This window comes from Plasmodium relictum (assembly GCF_900005765.1).
Source record: "Plasmodium relictum strain SGS1 genome assembly, chromosome: 12".
NCBI classification, from domain to species: domain Eukaryota; phylum Apicomplexa; class Aconoidasida; order Haemosporida; family Plasmodiidae; genus Plasmodium; species Plasmodium relictum.
In genome coordinates this window covers 487,290-503,414 of record NC_041690.1, presented here as the reverse complement: position 1 = coordinate 503,414, position 16,125 = coordinate 487,290, and the positions used below count along the sequence as shown (strand labels likewise).

Below are 16,125 nucleotides of genomic sequence, written 5' to 3'. Positions count from 1 at the left end.
TAATTTATATAATCGAAAAATCAAGATGAAAAAAAAAATAATACAATAGATTAAACAAAATAAAAAATATAAAAATATCTTTTATACTGTTATATAATTATATTTTAAAATTTTTTTCTTAGAGATCATTTAGAACACTAAATCTTAAATGAAAATAAGTTTTTAACAATGTAATTTTTTTTCTAAAAGTAATTAATTATGATAGTATTTAGAAATTTTTTTTTTTTTTATAATTTATGAAAAAAAAAAAAAAATATTAATATTCAATTTTTTCTTTTTTTTTCTAAACATTAATGAAATAAAAACAAAGAGATATGCCTCGTGCTGAACCAGGAACACCAAAATGGCTAGCCAATAAAATGAAGGCAAAAGGCCTTCAGAAGTTGAAGTGGTATTGTCAAATGTGTGAGAAACAATGTAGAGATGAAAATGGTTTTAAATGTCATAGATTATCGGAAACACACCAAAGACAAATGCAAATATTTTGTCAAGATGCAAATAAGTTCATGGATGAATATTCCTCAATGTTTGAAAAGGAGTTCATGAGATTAATGAAGACTAGATTTTGCCGAACGCGTATATTAGCTAATACTGTATACACAAATTTGATAAGTGATAAAACACATATACATATGAATGCTACTGTATGGGTTACTTTAACTGATTTTGTTCTATATTTAGGAAAAACAGGAAAATGTAAAATTGAACATACGGAAAGAGGATGGTATTTAGAATATATTGATAGAGAAAAAATTGAGAGAGAGAAATCCTTTCAAGAAAGAAAAAAAATGGATTATTCTTATGAGCAATTAAAAGAAAAAAAAATCAATAAAGCAATTGACGAAGCAAAAAAGGAAGGAAAGTTTATTGAACCAGAATATACAGGAATTGAAAAAAAAAATGATGAAAAAATTGTTATATCATCTATTAAAACAAAAAGTAATAATCAAGTAACTAAACCAAATGTTAATATATTTTTAACAGCTCTAAAAAAGAGTGAAGAAAAGAAAAAAAAAGCAGATGATTTATTGAATAAACAAGATAATGAAAAAAAGGAATTGTCAAAAAAAAGACCCTTATCATCTTTGGAGTTACTTATTTTAGAAAATGAAGAAAAAAAGAAATTAAAAAAAAGTGTAACAGATTTAAATAATCATAAAAATAATTTCGATAAATCTGAAAAATTTAATGAAAAGAATGAAAAAAAAATATATCAAGAACACCAAAATTATGAGGATGAAGATGATATATGGATTTGTAAAAATATAATAGTTAAAGTAATTGATAAGAAGCATAAATATCATAACAAAAAAGGTGTCATAATTTCAGTATTTTCGAATGATAAAAAAAAATGTGAAATAGAAATGCACAATAAAGAAATATTCACTGCACATCAAAAGCAACTCCAAACAGTTATACCAAAAATTGGAAGACAAGTTTTAATTTTGAAAGGAAAGTATAAGGGTACAAAAGGAGAAATTAAAAAGGTATTTATCTATTTATACTTGAAATTTATTTATTCTTATAAATTATTAGTTTGGATTTTATATATTTGAAATATAAGATTTTTAAAAATATTCAAGTTTTCTTTTATATATTATGAGGATACTCTCCATAATATACATATTTTAGAATATATATTTTATTTTATTTGCAGTTGTAAGAACATACTATTTCATTTTTATTTATTCCTTTTATTATATTCTAATTTTTTTTCCTATGTCTCTTAGATTTTAAGTGATAAAGAAGCTGTCATAGTAGCCTTGAAGGATAAAAATTTAGGTATGAATAAAATTAAAGTATAACTTTTACTTTATAGAAAGAACTAAAAAAAATTACAAATACTTTTTTTTTTTTAATTTTTTATGTAATATAGATGATATTGTTTCAGAGCACATGTCATATGACGATGTAAGCAAATTACAATAAACATAAAGGTTATTGAAAATACAACATAACTTTTTGATTATTTTGAAAATTGTTTTGTTTTATACGAACTCGAACTTTTGCATATTTCATATTTTTTGTATCTCAAAAATTTTTTGTTATTTTTTTATTGTTTAATTTTTTGATAAAAAAAATTTTTTAATTCTATAACATTTAAATTTTCTTTTTATCTTTCATTCGTTTCATATTTTTATGTCTTTTTTTTTTTTTTTCCCCCTTTTTTTCTTTAAATTTCTAAGATATCTAAATAAAACTTTTTATTTTTTTATCATAATATGAACATATCAATTTTATGAAATTTTAAATAAAAAAAAATTATTAATAAGTTATTATATAAAAATATATCTATCTATATATATATAAATAGATAATGCTTTTATATGTTTATTTTTTATTTTTAAAGTATTACCTATATATGTATAATATATAGATTTTAATAATTTTCATAAAAAATAAAAGAAAATAAAAAATATTAACATATGAATAAATATTTATGTTGCAATTATGAAAAAATAATAAATTAATAGATTATATAAAATACAAAGAATTAAGTGTTCTTAGCAAATGTAAATTTGCATTCTCTATAATTGTAAAATTTATTATATTAATAATTTTGATAAATTAAAAATTAAACAAAACATTATTAAATAAAAAATAATATAACATTATTGCATATAGCTCATTTAAAAAATGTAAATTATATTTTTTTATAATTCTTTAAATATTCTAAATTAATATTTGAGTTGTAACAAGAATATTCTTCTTTTTCTAAATTATTTGGAAAGATATTAAATCTTGATGTATTAGTTATTGCAAAATTATTTTTACTTTTTTTTATCATTTATATAAAATGAGGATTTCCTACTTTTCAACATTTTGATTTTTGAATCTGTCAATTTTTTAATATTATTATTTTGATTATCTATTATTCTACCATATTCTTTGGAATTATCTGCATCCGATGCCGTAATTGCCTTCAAAATTTTTTCTTTTTGTTCATCCGGTGAATTATTAGAAAGCCATGAAATTAAAGACAAATAAATTTTTTTAGTATCAGTAAAATTAACTTTATGAGGTGGTTTTGTAAAAGCTATTTGAGCGCATATCATTAAAACCTTTTTAAAGTGCTTATCTTGAATATATGTGTTTCCTTTACTTTCATTCAAAAATATTTTTTCTAATTCACTCTTTGTAAGTAAACTTTTAAATATTTTATAATGTTTTGCAAAATTTAAAAATAATTCTAGATCCATTCCTTTTAATTTACTTTTTTCATTTGTTTTATTTGCATATGCACAATTATTTTTAGTTATTTCATCATTTGAGTTTTTAACATAAAATTTATAAATTGTTTCAAAAATATTTTTACTTGAACTTTCTTCTTTATCTATTTCCATTTTTTCTATTTTTACAATTTCCTCTTTAAGTTCTTTGTCATTTCTTCTTTCTATTTCAGGTTTATATTCACTTAATTTGCTTATATTTTTTTTATAATCTAATGTATTATTGTCAAAAGAAGAATAATCAAAAGACATATTCGAATTTTTATTTGTATCTGAATTTTTTTTATTAAATAATTTATTATTGTTATTATAATTTAGTTCTCTATCTTTTTCTTCTATTTTTTTAGAAATATCATACATATTCGTTGCATTATTTTTGCTATTTTTTATTCTTGTTTTGGTAATTTCTTTGTTATATATAATATTATTGTCTTCTTCTTTTTCTGATAGTATGATGTTAAATTGTTCAAAATTTTTAATTATTTCTTCTTTACCTTCTTCTGAGCTATCATTTAATTCAATTTTTTTATTGTCAAGTTTACTATTCCCTAAATTTTTTTCTTCTATATAATTCTTTTTATTTTTTTTTAAGTATTCCAATTTTAATTTATGAAATATTATTATATCTTTAATGCATTTTCTTTCATAAATTTCTAAATTTTCTTCTTTTAGAAGGTTTCTATAATTCTTAACGTTGTTTTTAAGATATGATGCCAAATCAAATAATTTTTTAATATTATAGTTAAAAGATTGACAGACATAACTATCTTTATTACTATCATAATTTTCAGAAGAAATACTAGATATATTTTGAAACGAATTAACAATACATACTTTGCTTTCATGAGTTTCTAAAAAAAAAAAAAATAGAATAAAATATTTTAAATAAATAGGAACCATGTTTTGTTTAACTTTATTATAAATAGTTGGATATAAACAAGATTATTTTATTCAAGATTTTTTTTTTTATAAAAATATATATGTGTAAAATCATCAATTATTTATAAATTAAAATAAAATTTTATTAATTTTTTTTTGTTTTTTTTTATACCCAAATGCTTTACATTATATTTTGTATTATACATATTATTCAATTCATTTACATCAAGTGTTGTTTTTGTATTTATTTCATTTACTTGATTGCTATTTTTTTTTAATAATATTTTACTTTCTGTTTCATATATAAATTCTCCACTGGGTTTTTTATTTAAATTTCCAATATTTTCTTTGTTATAGCATTCAGGTTTTTCATTTGTAAAACTTTTTTTTTTTTTTAATCTAAATTCCTCTATTTTTTTTTTTTGATCTTTATCTACATCTATTTCATCCTCTTGTTCATTTTCTTTTTGTTTTTCTTTTTTTTGCTTTTTATTTTTGTTTTCTTTTGTTTTTCTTTTTGATTTCTCCTTTGTTTTTTCCTTTTTCTTTTCTTTGATTTCTAACGTTTGATTTTTTTTTTTTTTTTTTTTGTCTTTTTTATTTAATTCATTTACTTGATCTTTTTTTTTTTTTTTCTTTTCCTTAGGTTTTCTTCCATTTATAATTACTGTTTCATTCATTTTATCTAAAGCTATGTTTTCTTCAGGTAAATTATCTTCAGAATATTCTGCACTATTCTTCTCCGTTTTATCGTTTTCTATATTTGTTGTTTGTCCAATGCTACAAGACATAACGGAATTATCTTCTCTATATTTACTATTTTTTCTGTTTATATATTCACTCGAATTAGTTATTAAAATTCCATGTGTTTTTTCTTTTGTATTTTTATTTTTTCTCTTATTTTCATCATTTAAAATAAATTTTTTTTTAATGCTATTAGTATGATCATTTTCTGATATATTTTTTTCACTATCTTTGCAATTAACATCCTCCAAAGTTTTTGTTTTTATTTTTTCTACTTGTATATAAGATGATAAGCATTTTTTTTTTTCTTTCTTTATGTTTTGATTATTATCTACAATTTTTGTTTCGTTTTTATTGTTTCCCATTCTATAGTTTTCATTTAAAATTTTAGTGTCTATTTTATCTATCATAATATTATCATCATTCATTTTTTTTATTTTTTCGACGTTTTCATTATTATTATTATTTTTTTTTTCCCTCCCCCTTTTTTTGCTTAATTTTTTTTTTAATTTATCCTTTTTATTTTCATTCTCTTTAGTATTAATTAGACTATTCTCATTTTTACTTTTATAACATTCTAATATGATACTGTCGTGATTATAGCAATGTTCTTTATTATTTGAAATATTTTTTATATATTTGTTTTCATCATTTGTTTCATTTACTTCTAATATATTGTATTTAATCACTAGATTTTTTATCTCTTTTTCCTTATTTATACTCTTGTCATTCTTTTCTTTTTTTTCTTTCTTTTTTTCTTTCTTTTTTTCTTTCTTTTTCTTTTTTTTTTCTTCTTTTTCTTTTTCATTTGTTATTTTTTCCTCAATAGATTTAGGGTTCTCTTTATTAAAAGATACCTTATCAGCAATATCAGATTTTGAAGGATTTATTTCTGTTTCACATTTGTTATTCTCATTATTATCTTTTACTTTATTTTCATTATTTATTTTTTTTTTTTTTTTTTCTATAAGTGAGCCCTTTTTTAAAGGTGGATCCAACCTATTAAGTTCATATTCGTATCTTATTTCTTCATTGTCCTCCTTATTATTATATTTTGATCTATCTTTTTTATTTTGAATAGAAATCATATTATGTTTATCTATATTATTAGACGGAAAACTATTCATTGTTCCTGAACATATGAAATTTTTTTTTTTTAATAATTATATATGTAAATTATTTACTACAACAGATAAATTTTTCATATTATTTTATTTTATAGAATACCTATCCTTTTTATAAGATTTTTTTTTTTTTTAATGCAATACTCTTATTTATTAATTCCCTTTTTTAATAGATCTATTTTATATTCCCCTAATTTTTTTTTTAATATATATTTTAAAGATAAAGACAAAATATAATTATGATTTAAAATTAAAGTATAATGTAGTAAATTTACAATATTTTTTTTAAAAAATACTTTTTAAAAATAAGATATGGAAATTATTTGTAATAGTGTATTATTTTATAATGTCTAAATATATAAAAAAAAATGAAAAAAATTATATATTTATAAGATATATTTAATATTTTTGATAATCATTATAGTTTTTTTTTTTTTTTTTATTATTATTATTTTTTTTATCTTTATTTTTATTTAAATACAATGCGTTAATAGGTTCATTTATATTTTCCGATTAAAAATTATATATTTTACACATGAAAAATAAAATATATGAATAGTTGAATAATAAAGAGATAAATTTTTTTACATAGAATTGAAAAATTAGAAAAGAAGTATCATATATACTCATAAAAATAATTTATACAAATATTTTTAATTAAAAGTTTATATTATTTTTATTTTAATTAATTCTTATTTTAAACTAATATAAGTAAATATTTTAAAACAAGACAGTTTTACTATATAAAGTAATTAATTTTATAAATAAAAATTTTAAAATTTATTAATATAATTTTTATTTAAATAACAACAAAACAGTAATAAGTATAAAATTCTTATTAAACTCTTAATTATTAATTTTTTACATTTTATCATTCTAAATTTAATTCTTAGAATTATAAATGATTTTAAAGATATCTATAAAAAGTACGAGACATTATTATGTATTAGTGAAGAATAAATATGTTATTTCATATTTTAATATTTCTTTTTTTTATATTTATTTATGCAACTCTGTTTTGTTGTTTGTAAAAATTTATGAACTCTTTATAAATTTTATATATGTATATAGTATATATAAATAGCATTGTTGATCTATTTAATGCACCTAAAAAAAAAAAATAATAAAAATTTTAGCTATAAAAATAATAAATAATGAGTTTAAAATTAAAAATAAAAAGAATGTTTAAAAAAAAAATTTAAATTAAAAAATTTTACATATTATATTATAAAAAGTACTCTTTTCTTTTTTCTTTCTTTTTTTTTTCCCCCCCTTTTTTTTTTTTTCTCTTTTTAAGTAATACATTTAAAAATACATATAAATATGGATAACAACGAAATTATGAAACCTTTCTTTCCTGCTGTATTGAAAGGTAAATATAATTGAATAACTTTATATTATAGTTAAAATTTTTTTTCCATTTACATAGTTTTGTTTAATGTTTCAAAATTCTTAATTTTTGTTTTTTTCTATAATTTATATATAAATATTCTATAGGATGTGAAGCAGTATCAGAAAAGTTTTTTAGCTGCCTAAATAAAAATATACAGCCATATGGAGATGAAACAGTAATAAAAAGTGGAATGGATCAATGCTACCCGTTAAAAATTGTAAATTTTTTTTAAACAAAGAATAGAAAAATATTTGATATATATATAATAAATTGAAAACAAGTTTTATGTTTATATATTATGTATATTTTATTTTTTCATGTTAGAATTATGAGAAATGTACTGAAGACAAACTAAAAAAACTTAAAAGCCCATTAATGTTTTTAACAGAATACAAAGAAAATAAAAAATAACCCCAAAAAAAAGAAAAATAATCACTTTTTTAATTTGAATTTTACGTTTTATGTATATTGTAAAAATTTTTTTTTTTTTAATTGATAGTTTTTTTTTTGTTTGTTAAATAGATTTATATATATTTTAAAAAACAAGTATTTAATAAATATATTTCTTATTACAATACACGTAACTTTATTGAAATATTTTTAATGTGCTCTTGATGAAAATATAATTTAATATATAATTATAATTTTAAAATTTATAAATACATATAAGATTTTTACATTATTAATACACAAAAATAAAATAAAATAATTATTTTAAAATTAAAAATTTTATTTTTCTATATTAAAAAAAAATTTGATAGTTGAAATATTTTCAATTAATTTATTTTTATTATATTAATTTTATTTTTTTGAGAAAATCATTGTTCTGTGTACAAACAAATTAATTTTTTTTTTTTTTTACATTCTTTGAAAAATTAACTATATATTATTTATATATATATTTTTTCTATTTTATAATTCTTTAAAAACAGTTTAAAATTCAAAAAAAGCGTGATAATATAAAATAGGAATTGTCATTTTCATCGAGAAAACTTTTATATATTTAATAGTGCTTATAGAAGTAATTAATATCAATACATATATTAAATTTATATGGAGAAAATGGCTGTGGTAATTAAATAACAAAATGAAAATATAATAAATAAAAAAGATTTACAAATACATATATATCTTTATATTTTAAGTGGAATTATGAAATGCAAAAATTATATATCTATCTATAAATATATATATATATATAATGAAAAAAAAGAAAAATTTTAAATAAGAATTTATATTTTTCATTTCTATAAAATATAAAATTCACTTTTAAGGCAATCTAGAAATTCATATTTTTTGATATAATTTTAATACTTTATTTTTTTTAGTTTTTTTTTTTCTATTTCCTTTTTATTAATTCTTTTTATTTTTTTCAGAATACATTTATTGCTCGTAAAGATTACAGTGATTATAAATTATGCCTCCAATCAAACAAAGAAAATAATAACAATAATGAAAAGTGTTCGAATCAATTAAATAAAGCGATAAATTCAGCATCACATATGTAGATAAAAATTACAAAAAATTTATATAAATTTTTTAAATAAAATTTATATATATATTTATTTATACACATTTTTTTTAATTTCATAGAATTTCAAGAGAATGTTTACCCTACACTGAGGATTTATATAAGTGTTTTAAACATTCTTTTCGTTTAAGTTTTTGTGATAAGGAAATTACGGAAAAACTACAAAATTGTCATTCGGATATATATAAATTGATAACTTCATAAAAAGTATTTCTTTTATCATTTTAGTTAATTATTTATATATTTTACTTTATTCTTTTTTTTGTAGTTATTTATAATAAAATAACTTTCTAATTTTTTAATATAATAATATAAAACCAAATAACTTCATATATAATTTTTTATTGAATTTTTTTGGATCTTTTAATACTAGAAAAAAAAAAAATTGTCAAAATTAGAACTTTTTGTAAATAAATTATATTTCTTCTTTTTTTAATATAATAATAAATACTCATGAAATATATAAATTCATGATTATATAATAAGCTGTAATTTATTTTATATTTTCTTTGAATTATATATTTTTTTAATCGATAAAGAGTATAAAAATTTGTTTTTAACAAAATCTTTTATCAAATTGAACTATACAAAAATAAAAATAAATATATATATTTTAATTTACAGAGAAAAAATAAATTTTTTTTAACTATGTAAAATTTTTATAAATAATTTGAATATTTGCTCAATATTTTAAGGAAAATAAATTAAAATAACACAAAAATGTAAATAATAATGAAAAAATAACAGTATAAAAGGGGAAAAAAAAAAAAAAAAAAAAAAAAGAAGCATTTACATTTACGACAACGTATAATGAAAAAATTAATTCTGTTTATTTTCAAACATTCTTGTGTATTAAACTAAATTTCATCTTGAGTTTTTAAAAAGTTCACAAAAAAGAAAATAATAGATGCATGAATTTTTTTTTTTTTTTTAAATTGTATGCATATATATATAATTTTTTTTTTTTCTGTTTTTTGTTAATATAAAAATTGTTGAAGAATTAAATATTTACCTATATATATTCATCATTTTTTTTAAGTAAAATGTTACATTTTTGTAAAAAATCTTAGATTATAAACTTGAACAATTATTTTACATATACGTCAAAGTAAAAAAGCAAAGAAACTTTTTTAACTTTAAAAATAGTATTTTAGTTAATGATAAAATAAGAGCAAAGTTGTTAAAAAATATTGTATTTTAATTAGCTAAATTTCAACTTTTTCCTTTTTTTTTTTTATCTTTATAAATTTCAAAGCTATGAAAACATAAAACTTTAAACGAATGTTTGAAATTTGTATTATTACTTGTATTAGTACAAATATTTTTTAATATATATATATATATATATATAAATTTTACAAAATAAAAATGTAAATGTAAAAAAAAATATTCTTTAACTGTGTAAAATTGTAAATATGTTAATTTTATACTTTCGCTTTTTTTTTTTTATTTTTTTTTAATTCATAATTTTAGTTTTTTTTTCTTATTTTATTATATATATTAATTTTTTTTTTTTTTTTTTTTTTTTACATATATTAACAATTCTTAATGTAAAATTAATTCTATTTTTTTTTTTTTATGTTACGCTTTCCTATTATCTTAATATTAATATAGTTTCATCATATATATTTTTTATTTTTTTTATTTTCTTAAAGTATAATTTTTAATTATTATACACATTTATATACTTAGAATATAAACAAATTTTCTACAAAAAAAACTATCATAATTCATTAGTTATATATTTCTTATTAAAATTTTAATTCTTAACCATATATTTAAATATAATTGTCTATAAAGAGAAACTAATAAATTGAAATTAATATTATTTTTTTTTTTTTTTTTGTTTCTGTAATTTACTAAGAGTTTTGTATTTTTTTTTTTTTTTTTTCTGAATATGAAAAATCATTTTACATGTAATTCTTATATATATATATATTATTTTTTTGAAATCTTTTTAATTTATTAACTTTTTTTTTTTTATTTTTAACTAAAATTTTATTCATGTATTTTTTTTTTTTTTTTTCTCTATTGTCTTATATATATAAACATAAAACATTTTTGATTATGATCTAAATTTTTTTTTTTTAAATATATATATTTTTTCCTTTATTATAATTATAATTATAATTTATTTTATTTTTTTGAAACAAATTTTAAGTAAACATATTTAAAATATTAATTTTCAATTTTTTTTATATTTCAATTTTACCTTTTTTTAATCTACTTTTTCTTTTTTCTTTATTATATGCAGATGAAAAATGTAGAAAGTTCTTAAAATGAAAAAAAAATATAAGGAAACTAAAACAGACGAAATTTTTCAGTCTCAAAAAAATAAATATCATCATTTAATAAACAAAAATCATATTTATAATAATATTTATATAAATTTAGATGTGTATCAAAAATGGAGAAATTTAAACATTGATGTAAATATACTAAAATCTTTATAAATATATGTAAATATAATTTAAAAACAAATTTTTAATTGTTTTATTTTAATTTTAATTTTTTATAGAAAGATGAAAATAAACATTGGAATGAAAAATCATTAAATATGGTATTAAATGTTGACTCAAATTTAATGGATAAAAATGTAAAAAATCTACTTAGAAGGTTATGAAATATATATATATATTTATATTTATATTAAAATTGTAAATTTATATTAATGAAATTATAAAATTTGGGTTTTTTTTTTTATTTCTTTTTAGGGGTGTGTCAGATTCATTGAAACATTTAATATGGATACGTTCAAACGATGTAAATTATTTTGTAATAAATTTTCCAAATTTTTATGAAACAACTATATACAATACATTTGGTGATAAAATACCATCTAATTTATCAAATGATTGCCCAACATTTTGTGGAGGTATATTAGGTTTACAAGAGGATATAATGTGTGTTCAAACAAAAATAGAAGAATTAGAAATAGAACACAATGATGATTACAATAATTTTAATATTAATGATTCAACTAGTAATATATTACAACTATTATTTAATAATCCAAGTGAAAATAAAAAAGATAGTGATAAATATTTATTGCCTGAACATAATTTTTGGTTAGAACCCAAAACATTAAGTTCACCAAATTTTGGATTTTCTAATAAAAAAAAAAAAAAAAATTTTTTATATATAGAAAATGTGAAAAATAAGATTTTGAAAAATAAGAAAATTGATAATTATTTGAGAGTTTCATCAGATTCTATTTTGCCATATTCTAGCAACTTTTTAATGAAGAATATATCAAATAGTTGTATAAATAATAATGATAATAATTATTTATGTGATAAGGATAAAAATAAAGAAAATATTAATACTTTTGTGAATAATAATAGCAACAATAACTGTACGGAAAATAATTATAAAATGTCTAGTTGTAGTATGAATGACAAAAATATTTTGATTAAAGATGATATTATAATTTTCCATAATGTTAATGATAAGCAAAATGATTCAATTAACCTAAATTATAAAGCAAATAATAATAATACTCAAAATGATTTATTTTTAATCAATAAAGAAATTTCTGAATCAAGTAAATACTTGCATATACAGTACTATATGAATGAACAATATATAATTAGTAAAAAGCAGGCCGAAAAAATGAGTAAAGCAAAACTATATTTGAGAACGAGAAGAAAGAAAAAGGCAATAAAACAAAAAGATAGTATAAAAACTAAAAGTTTTGATGAATCTTATACAAGTATAAGTGAACTAAATTCGGATAATTCTTTATCAAGCTATTTTAATGAAAGAACATTAAATGATGAAATGGAGAATTTTTGCTTAAATAAGAATAACAGTTATAGCCGTACAAAAAGTTTTTTCAAAAAAACATTTAGTACTAAACGTACTTATAAAAAAAATGAAAGAAAGTTATCAGATCATATATCATTATTATTAAGAGAAAATTTAAATACTGATATTAAAGAAAAAAATATTATATCTAGTATGGATGTAGATAATTCTTTAATGGAAAAAGGCATAAAATGCAATAAGGAAAATAAAAAAAATACTGAACAAGAACAAGAAAAAAAAAAAGACAAAAAAAAGGATATTTATAAAGAAATAAATAGAATAAATAGTGGAGAAAAATGTAAAAATAGTTGTAAACATATTACTGTTACAAAAATGGATAGAAAAGTAGAAGATAATGAAAAATATGAAGAAAAAAAAGAAGGTATAATAAAACTTAGTGCATTTAATTCAAAAGAAAATCAAGAAAATGATCATGGATCTATTGATTTTGATGGTAGTGAAATATGTAATCTTAAAAATAATGAAAAAAAAAATAAAAAATCTATTTTTGGTAAAATAAAAAATATTTTTTATAAGAGAAAAAAATCAAAACATGATAACGTATCATTAATAAAATGTCGAAGTAATCAAGAAAATACATATATAGAAAAAAAAGAGATGATAAAAAAAGATAATGATTTAATTAAAAGCATTATTGTTAATAAAACAATTGAGATTAAAAAAAAAAATGATTCAGATGATGCTAAAAGAAAATGTATAGAAAAAGACAAAACAAAGAACTATGATACTTGTATTAGTGACTTAAAAAAAAAAAAAATGGAGAATGATATAAATGAACAAAATTATTTAAAATCAAACATTCATTATAGTACATTTAATTTATCAAGAGATAACTATGATTATAACACTGCTAATGATAGTAATAATAAGAATAGTGATAATAATGATGTTAGTAGCAATGATGATGATGATAATAATATTAATTGTAATAATTATATTATTAATAATAATAATGCTACTTTAACAAAAAATTGTAATAAATATAATATTGTTATTAGTAATCATGAGAATGATTCGAATCATTCTATTGCATTAAATTCCCTATATAATAAAAAAAGTAGCTGCATAAATAATGAGGAAGAATTTATCAAAATGAGCAATAAAAGCTTTCTTTCAAAAAATGGAAAGATTAAAAATACAATATCACATAACAAAAGTAAAAAAATAAAATTCAATGAAAAGGATGATAATGACTCAAATATTAATGATTTGACTACATTAAATGAATATACTAACAGTAATTTATTAGATGAAGAAGATAATTTTTATGCTGAATATGAGGAATTAGAAAGTTATTCTTCCTATATTAAAAAAAATGATAATGGAAAGGATCAAGGAGTACAGAAAGAAAAGTTGAACGAATTTTATATAAAAAAAAAAGAGGAAAAAGCTGATGAAATGGAAAAAAAAGAAGATAATATCCTTAATTATTCATATAATACTGCATATGATAATGATTTAGAAAATTTTGAATTACCTTCAAGTCATCCACTAAATGAAGAAAAAAAAAAAAAAACAAAAAAAAAAAAGAAAAAAATTAATTTTAAGGATGAATATGAAGAAGGAAAAGGAGAATATGATATGTCTGGTAAAGAAAATGAAAAAATAAATAAGAATAGAGAAATAGATGAAAAAAAAAAAAAGAAAAAAGAAATGGTATTTTATTATTATAGAGATGACATTAATAAAGAAGAGAAAGAAGATGAAATAATGGAATTAAAAGGAGAATGTGAAGAAGAAAAAATAAGAAACAGGGAAGAAAAAAATGAGAAAGAAAATGGAGAAGAACAAGAAGATGAATTAAATAGAAAAATAAAAAAAAGTAATTTTTCATATAGTAGTAAGGAAAATCAAAATTCTGAAAAAGAGTTATATAATAAATTTTATGAAAATAATAATAATAATAATACATATCCGAATGTTTATAATTTGGATGATGCAACAGAATTAACTGCATTACTAAATGATGATGGAAAGCATGAGATAAAAAAACTCTTATGGGCAATAAACAATAATTTTGGAAATGATGTGGAATTTGCCCCTATTATTCCAAATTTGTGTATAATTTTATTAATTTATTTTAAAGCTTCTGTTGTTTATTGTATTATCCATTGTTTAATAAAGAAAGGTATTGATAGCGTAAAAAATAAAGAACCACCTTTTTTTGTTTATAAAAGGAAAGACTTTGTTAAATATGTGAAATATATTTTAAATTCTTTTATTCAATTTTTACCAAAATGCTATTATTACTTAAGGAAATTAAATTTTGATTTAGCTGCCTGGACGGCTAGGTGTATCCAAGATGGATTCTCTAGAATGTTACCGTTTGATTTTGTTTTAAGAATATATGGTACATTTTTGTTTGAAGGACAAAAAACATTATGCTTATATTGTTTAGCTTTACTTAAGTTTCTAGAAAATGATATATTGAAATGTACTAATATAGAAGAGGTAGAAAATATTTTATATCATATATGTATGCATCCATATTTAAATATAAATGATTTAACACAAATAGCATATAAATTTAAATTGAAAAGTAAAGAAAAACATTTGAAATTTTCAACAAAATGCCCATCTCCTTATTTAATGAACGTAAAAATAAAAACATTTTATCGACCAAGGTTAAATGATAACTCTCGTTTGATAAATTCATTTCATTGGGAAAATATATGGGAAAAAATTCCAAGTAATATTAGGTCATTAGATCCATTTCTAGCATTTTGTTCGAAAAAGGATGGATACAATTTACAAATATTATTAGAAAAAACTGAAAAAAATAAAAAAAAACCGATGATTTTAATTTTGAAAACCTTTGATTATGATTTAATAGGATTTTTTTGCCCATTTTCTTTGAATAGAGATTATAATTTTTTTAAAGACTCCGATAAAAGTTCTGCATTTTTATGTACTTTTAATTCTACTTTTAAATTTTATAAATGGTCAGGAAAAAACAATACTCTTGTATTAATAAAGGATGGCATATATATAGGAGGAAATGATATAGCTTTATTTATTGATAAAGATATAAAATACGGAAAAACAAATCCATCAGAATCTTTTTTATCTCCATCACTTATATCCAATGGTTACGACTTTCAAATAATGGATATAGAAATTTGGAATTTGAAATAAATTTCGAAAAATGGAAAATAATATGATAATACATAAGAAGAAAAAAAAAAAAAAAGAAATGTCCAAATAATGCTATATCTAAAAAATAAATAGAAAATTAAATTTTTTTTTTTAAACATATAGGTACTTAATTACATTGTTTCATTTTAAAATGGATATTACAATTTTTCTTTTTTTTTCTTTTCTTTCCTTTTCTTTTTTTTTTTTTGAATATATTATTAATATTTCATTATATAACTATCTACATTATTTTTTTATAAA

General features: G+C 18.1%; 5 protein-coding genes across 5 annotated transcripts; 4 read left to right on the top strand and 1 right to left on the bottom strand.

The window, feature by feature from the left end:
* Positions 1–314: 314 nt before the first annotated feature.
* On the top strand, positions 315–1,929 carry PRELSG_1213300 (DNA/RNA-binding protein KIN17, putative; the record flags this gene model as incomplete). The annotated part of the gene is made up of 3 exons (XM_028677908.1): positions 315–1,487; positions 1,731–1,782; positions 1,877–1,929. 3 exons carry the CDS (start codon positions 315–317, stop codon positions 1,927–1,929), a joined length of 1,278 nt encoding a protein of 425 aa, XP_028534250.1.
* Positions 1,930–2,771: 842 nt separating this feature from the next.
* On the bottom strand, positions 2,772–5,980 carry PRELSG_1213200 (conserved Plasmodium protein, unknown function; the record flags this gene model as incomplete). Its single annotated transcript, XM_028677907.1, has 2 exons — positions 2,772–4,141; positions 4,282–5,980. 2 exons carry the CDS (start codon positions 5,978–5,980, stop codon positions 2,772–2,774), a joined length of 3,069 nt encoding a protein of 1,022 aa, XP_028534249.1.
* A 1,320-nt stretch (positions 5,981–7,300) lies between these two features.
* On the top strand, positions 7,301–7,781 carry PRELSG_1213100 (conserved Plasmodium protein, unknown function; the record flags this gene model as incomplete). The annotated part of the gene is made up of 3 exons (XM_028677906.1): positions 7,301–7,349; positions 7,475–7,587; positions 7,695–7,781. 3 exons carry the CDS (start codon positions 7,301–7,303, stop codon positions 7,779–7,781), a joined length of 249 nt encoding a protein of 82 aa, XP_028534248.1.
* A 651-nt stretch (positions 7,782–8,432) lies between these two features.
* On the top strand, positions 8,433–9,105 carry PRELSG_1213000 (conserved Plasmodium protein, unknown function; the record flags this gene model as incomplete). Its single annotated transcript, XM_028677905.1, has 3 exons — positions 8,433–8,441; positions 8,747–8,874; positions 8,964–9,105. 3 exons carry the CDS (start codon positions 8,433–8,435, stop codon positions 9,103–9,105), a joined length of 279 nt encoding a protein of 92 aa, XP_028534247.1.
* Positions 9,106–11,180: 2,075 nt separating this feature from the next.
* PRELSG_1212900 (rab GTPase activator, putative) lies at positions 11,181–15,864 on the top strand (the record flags this gene model as incomplete). The annotated part of the gene is made up of 3 exons (XM_028677904.1): positions 11,181–11,330; positions 11,420–11,517; positions 11,616–15,864. 3 exons carry the CDS (start codon positions 11,181–11,183, stop codon positions 15,862–15,864), a joined length of 4,497 nt encoding a protein of 1,498 aa, XP_028534246.1.
* Positions 15,865–16,125: the final 261 nt, after the last annotated feature.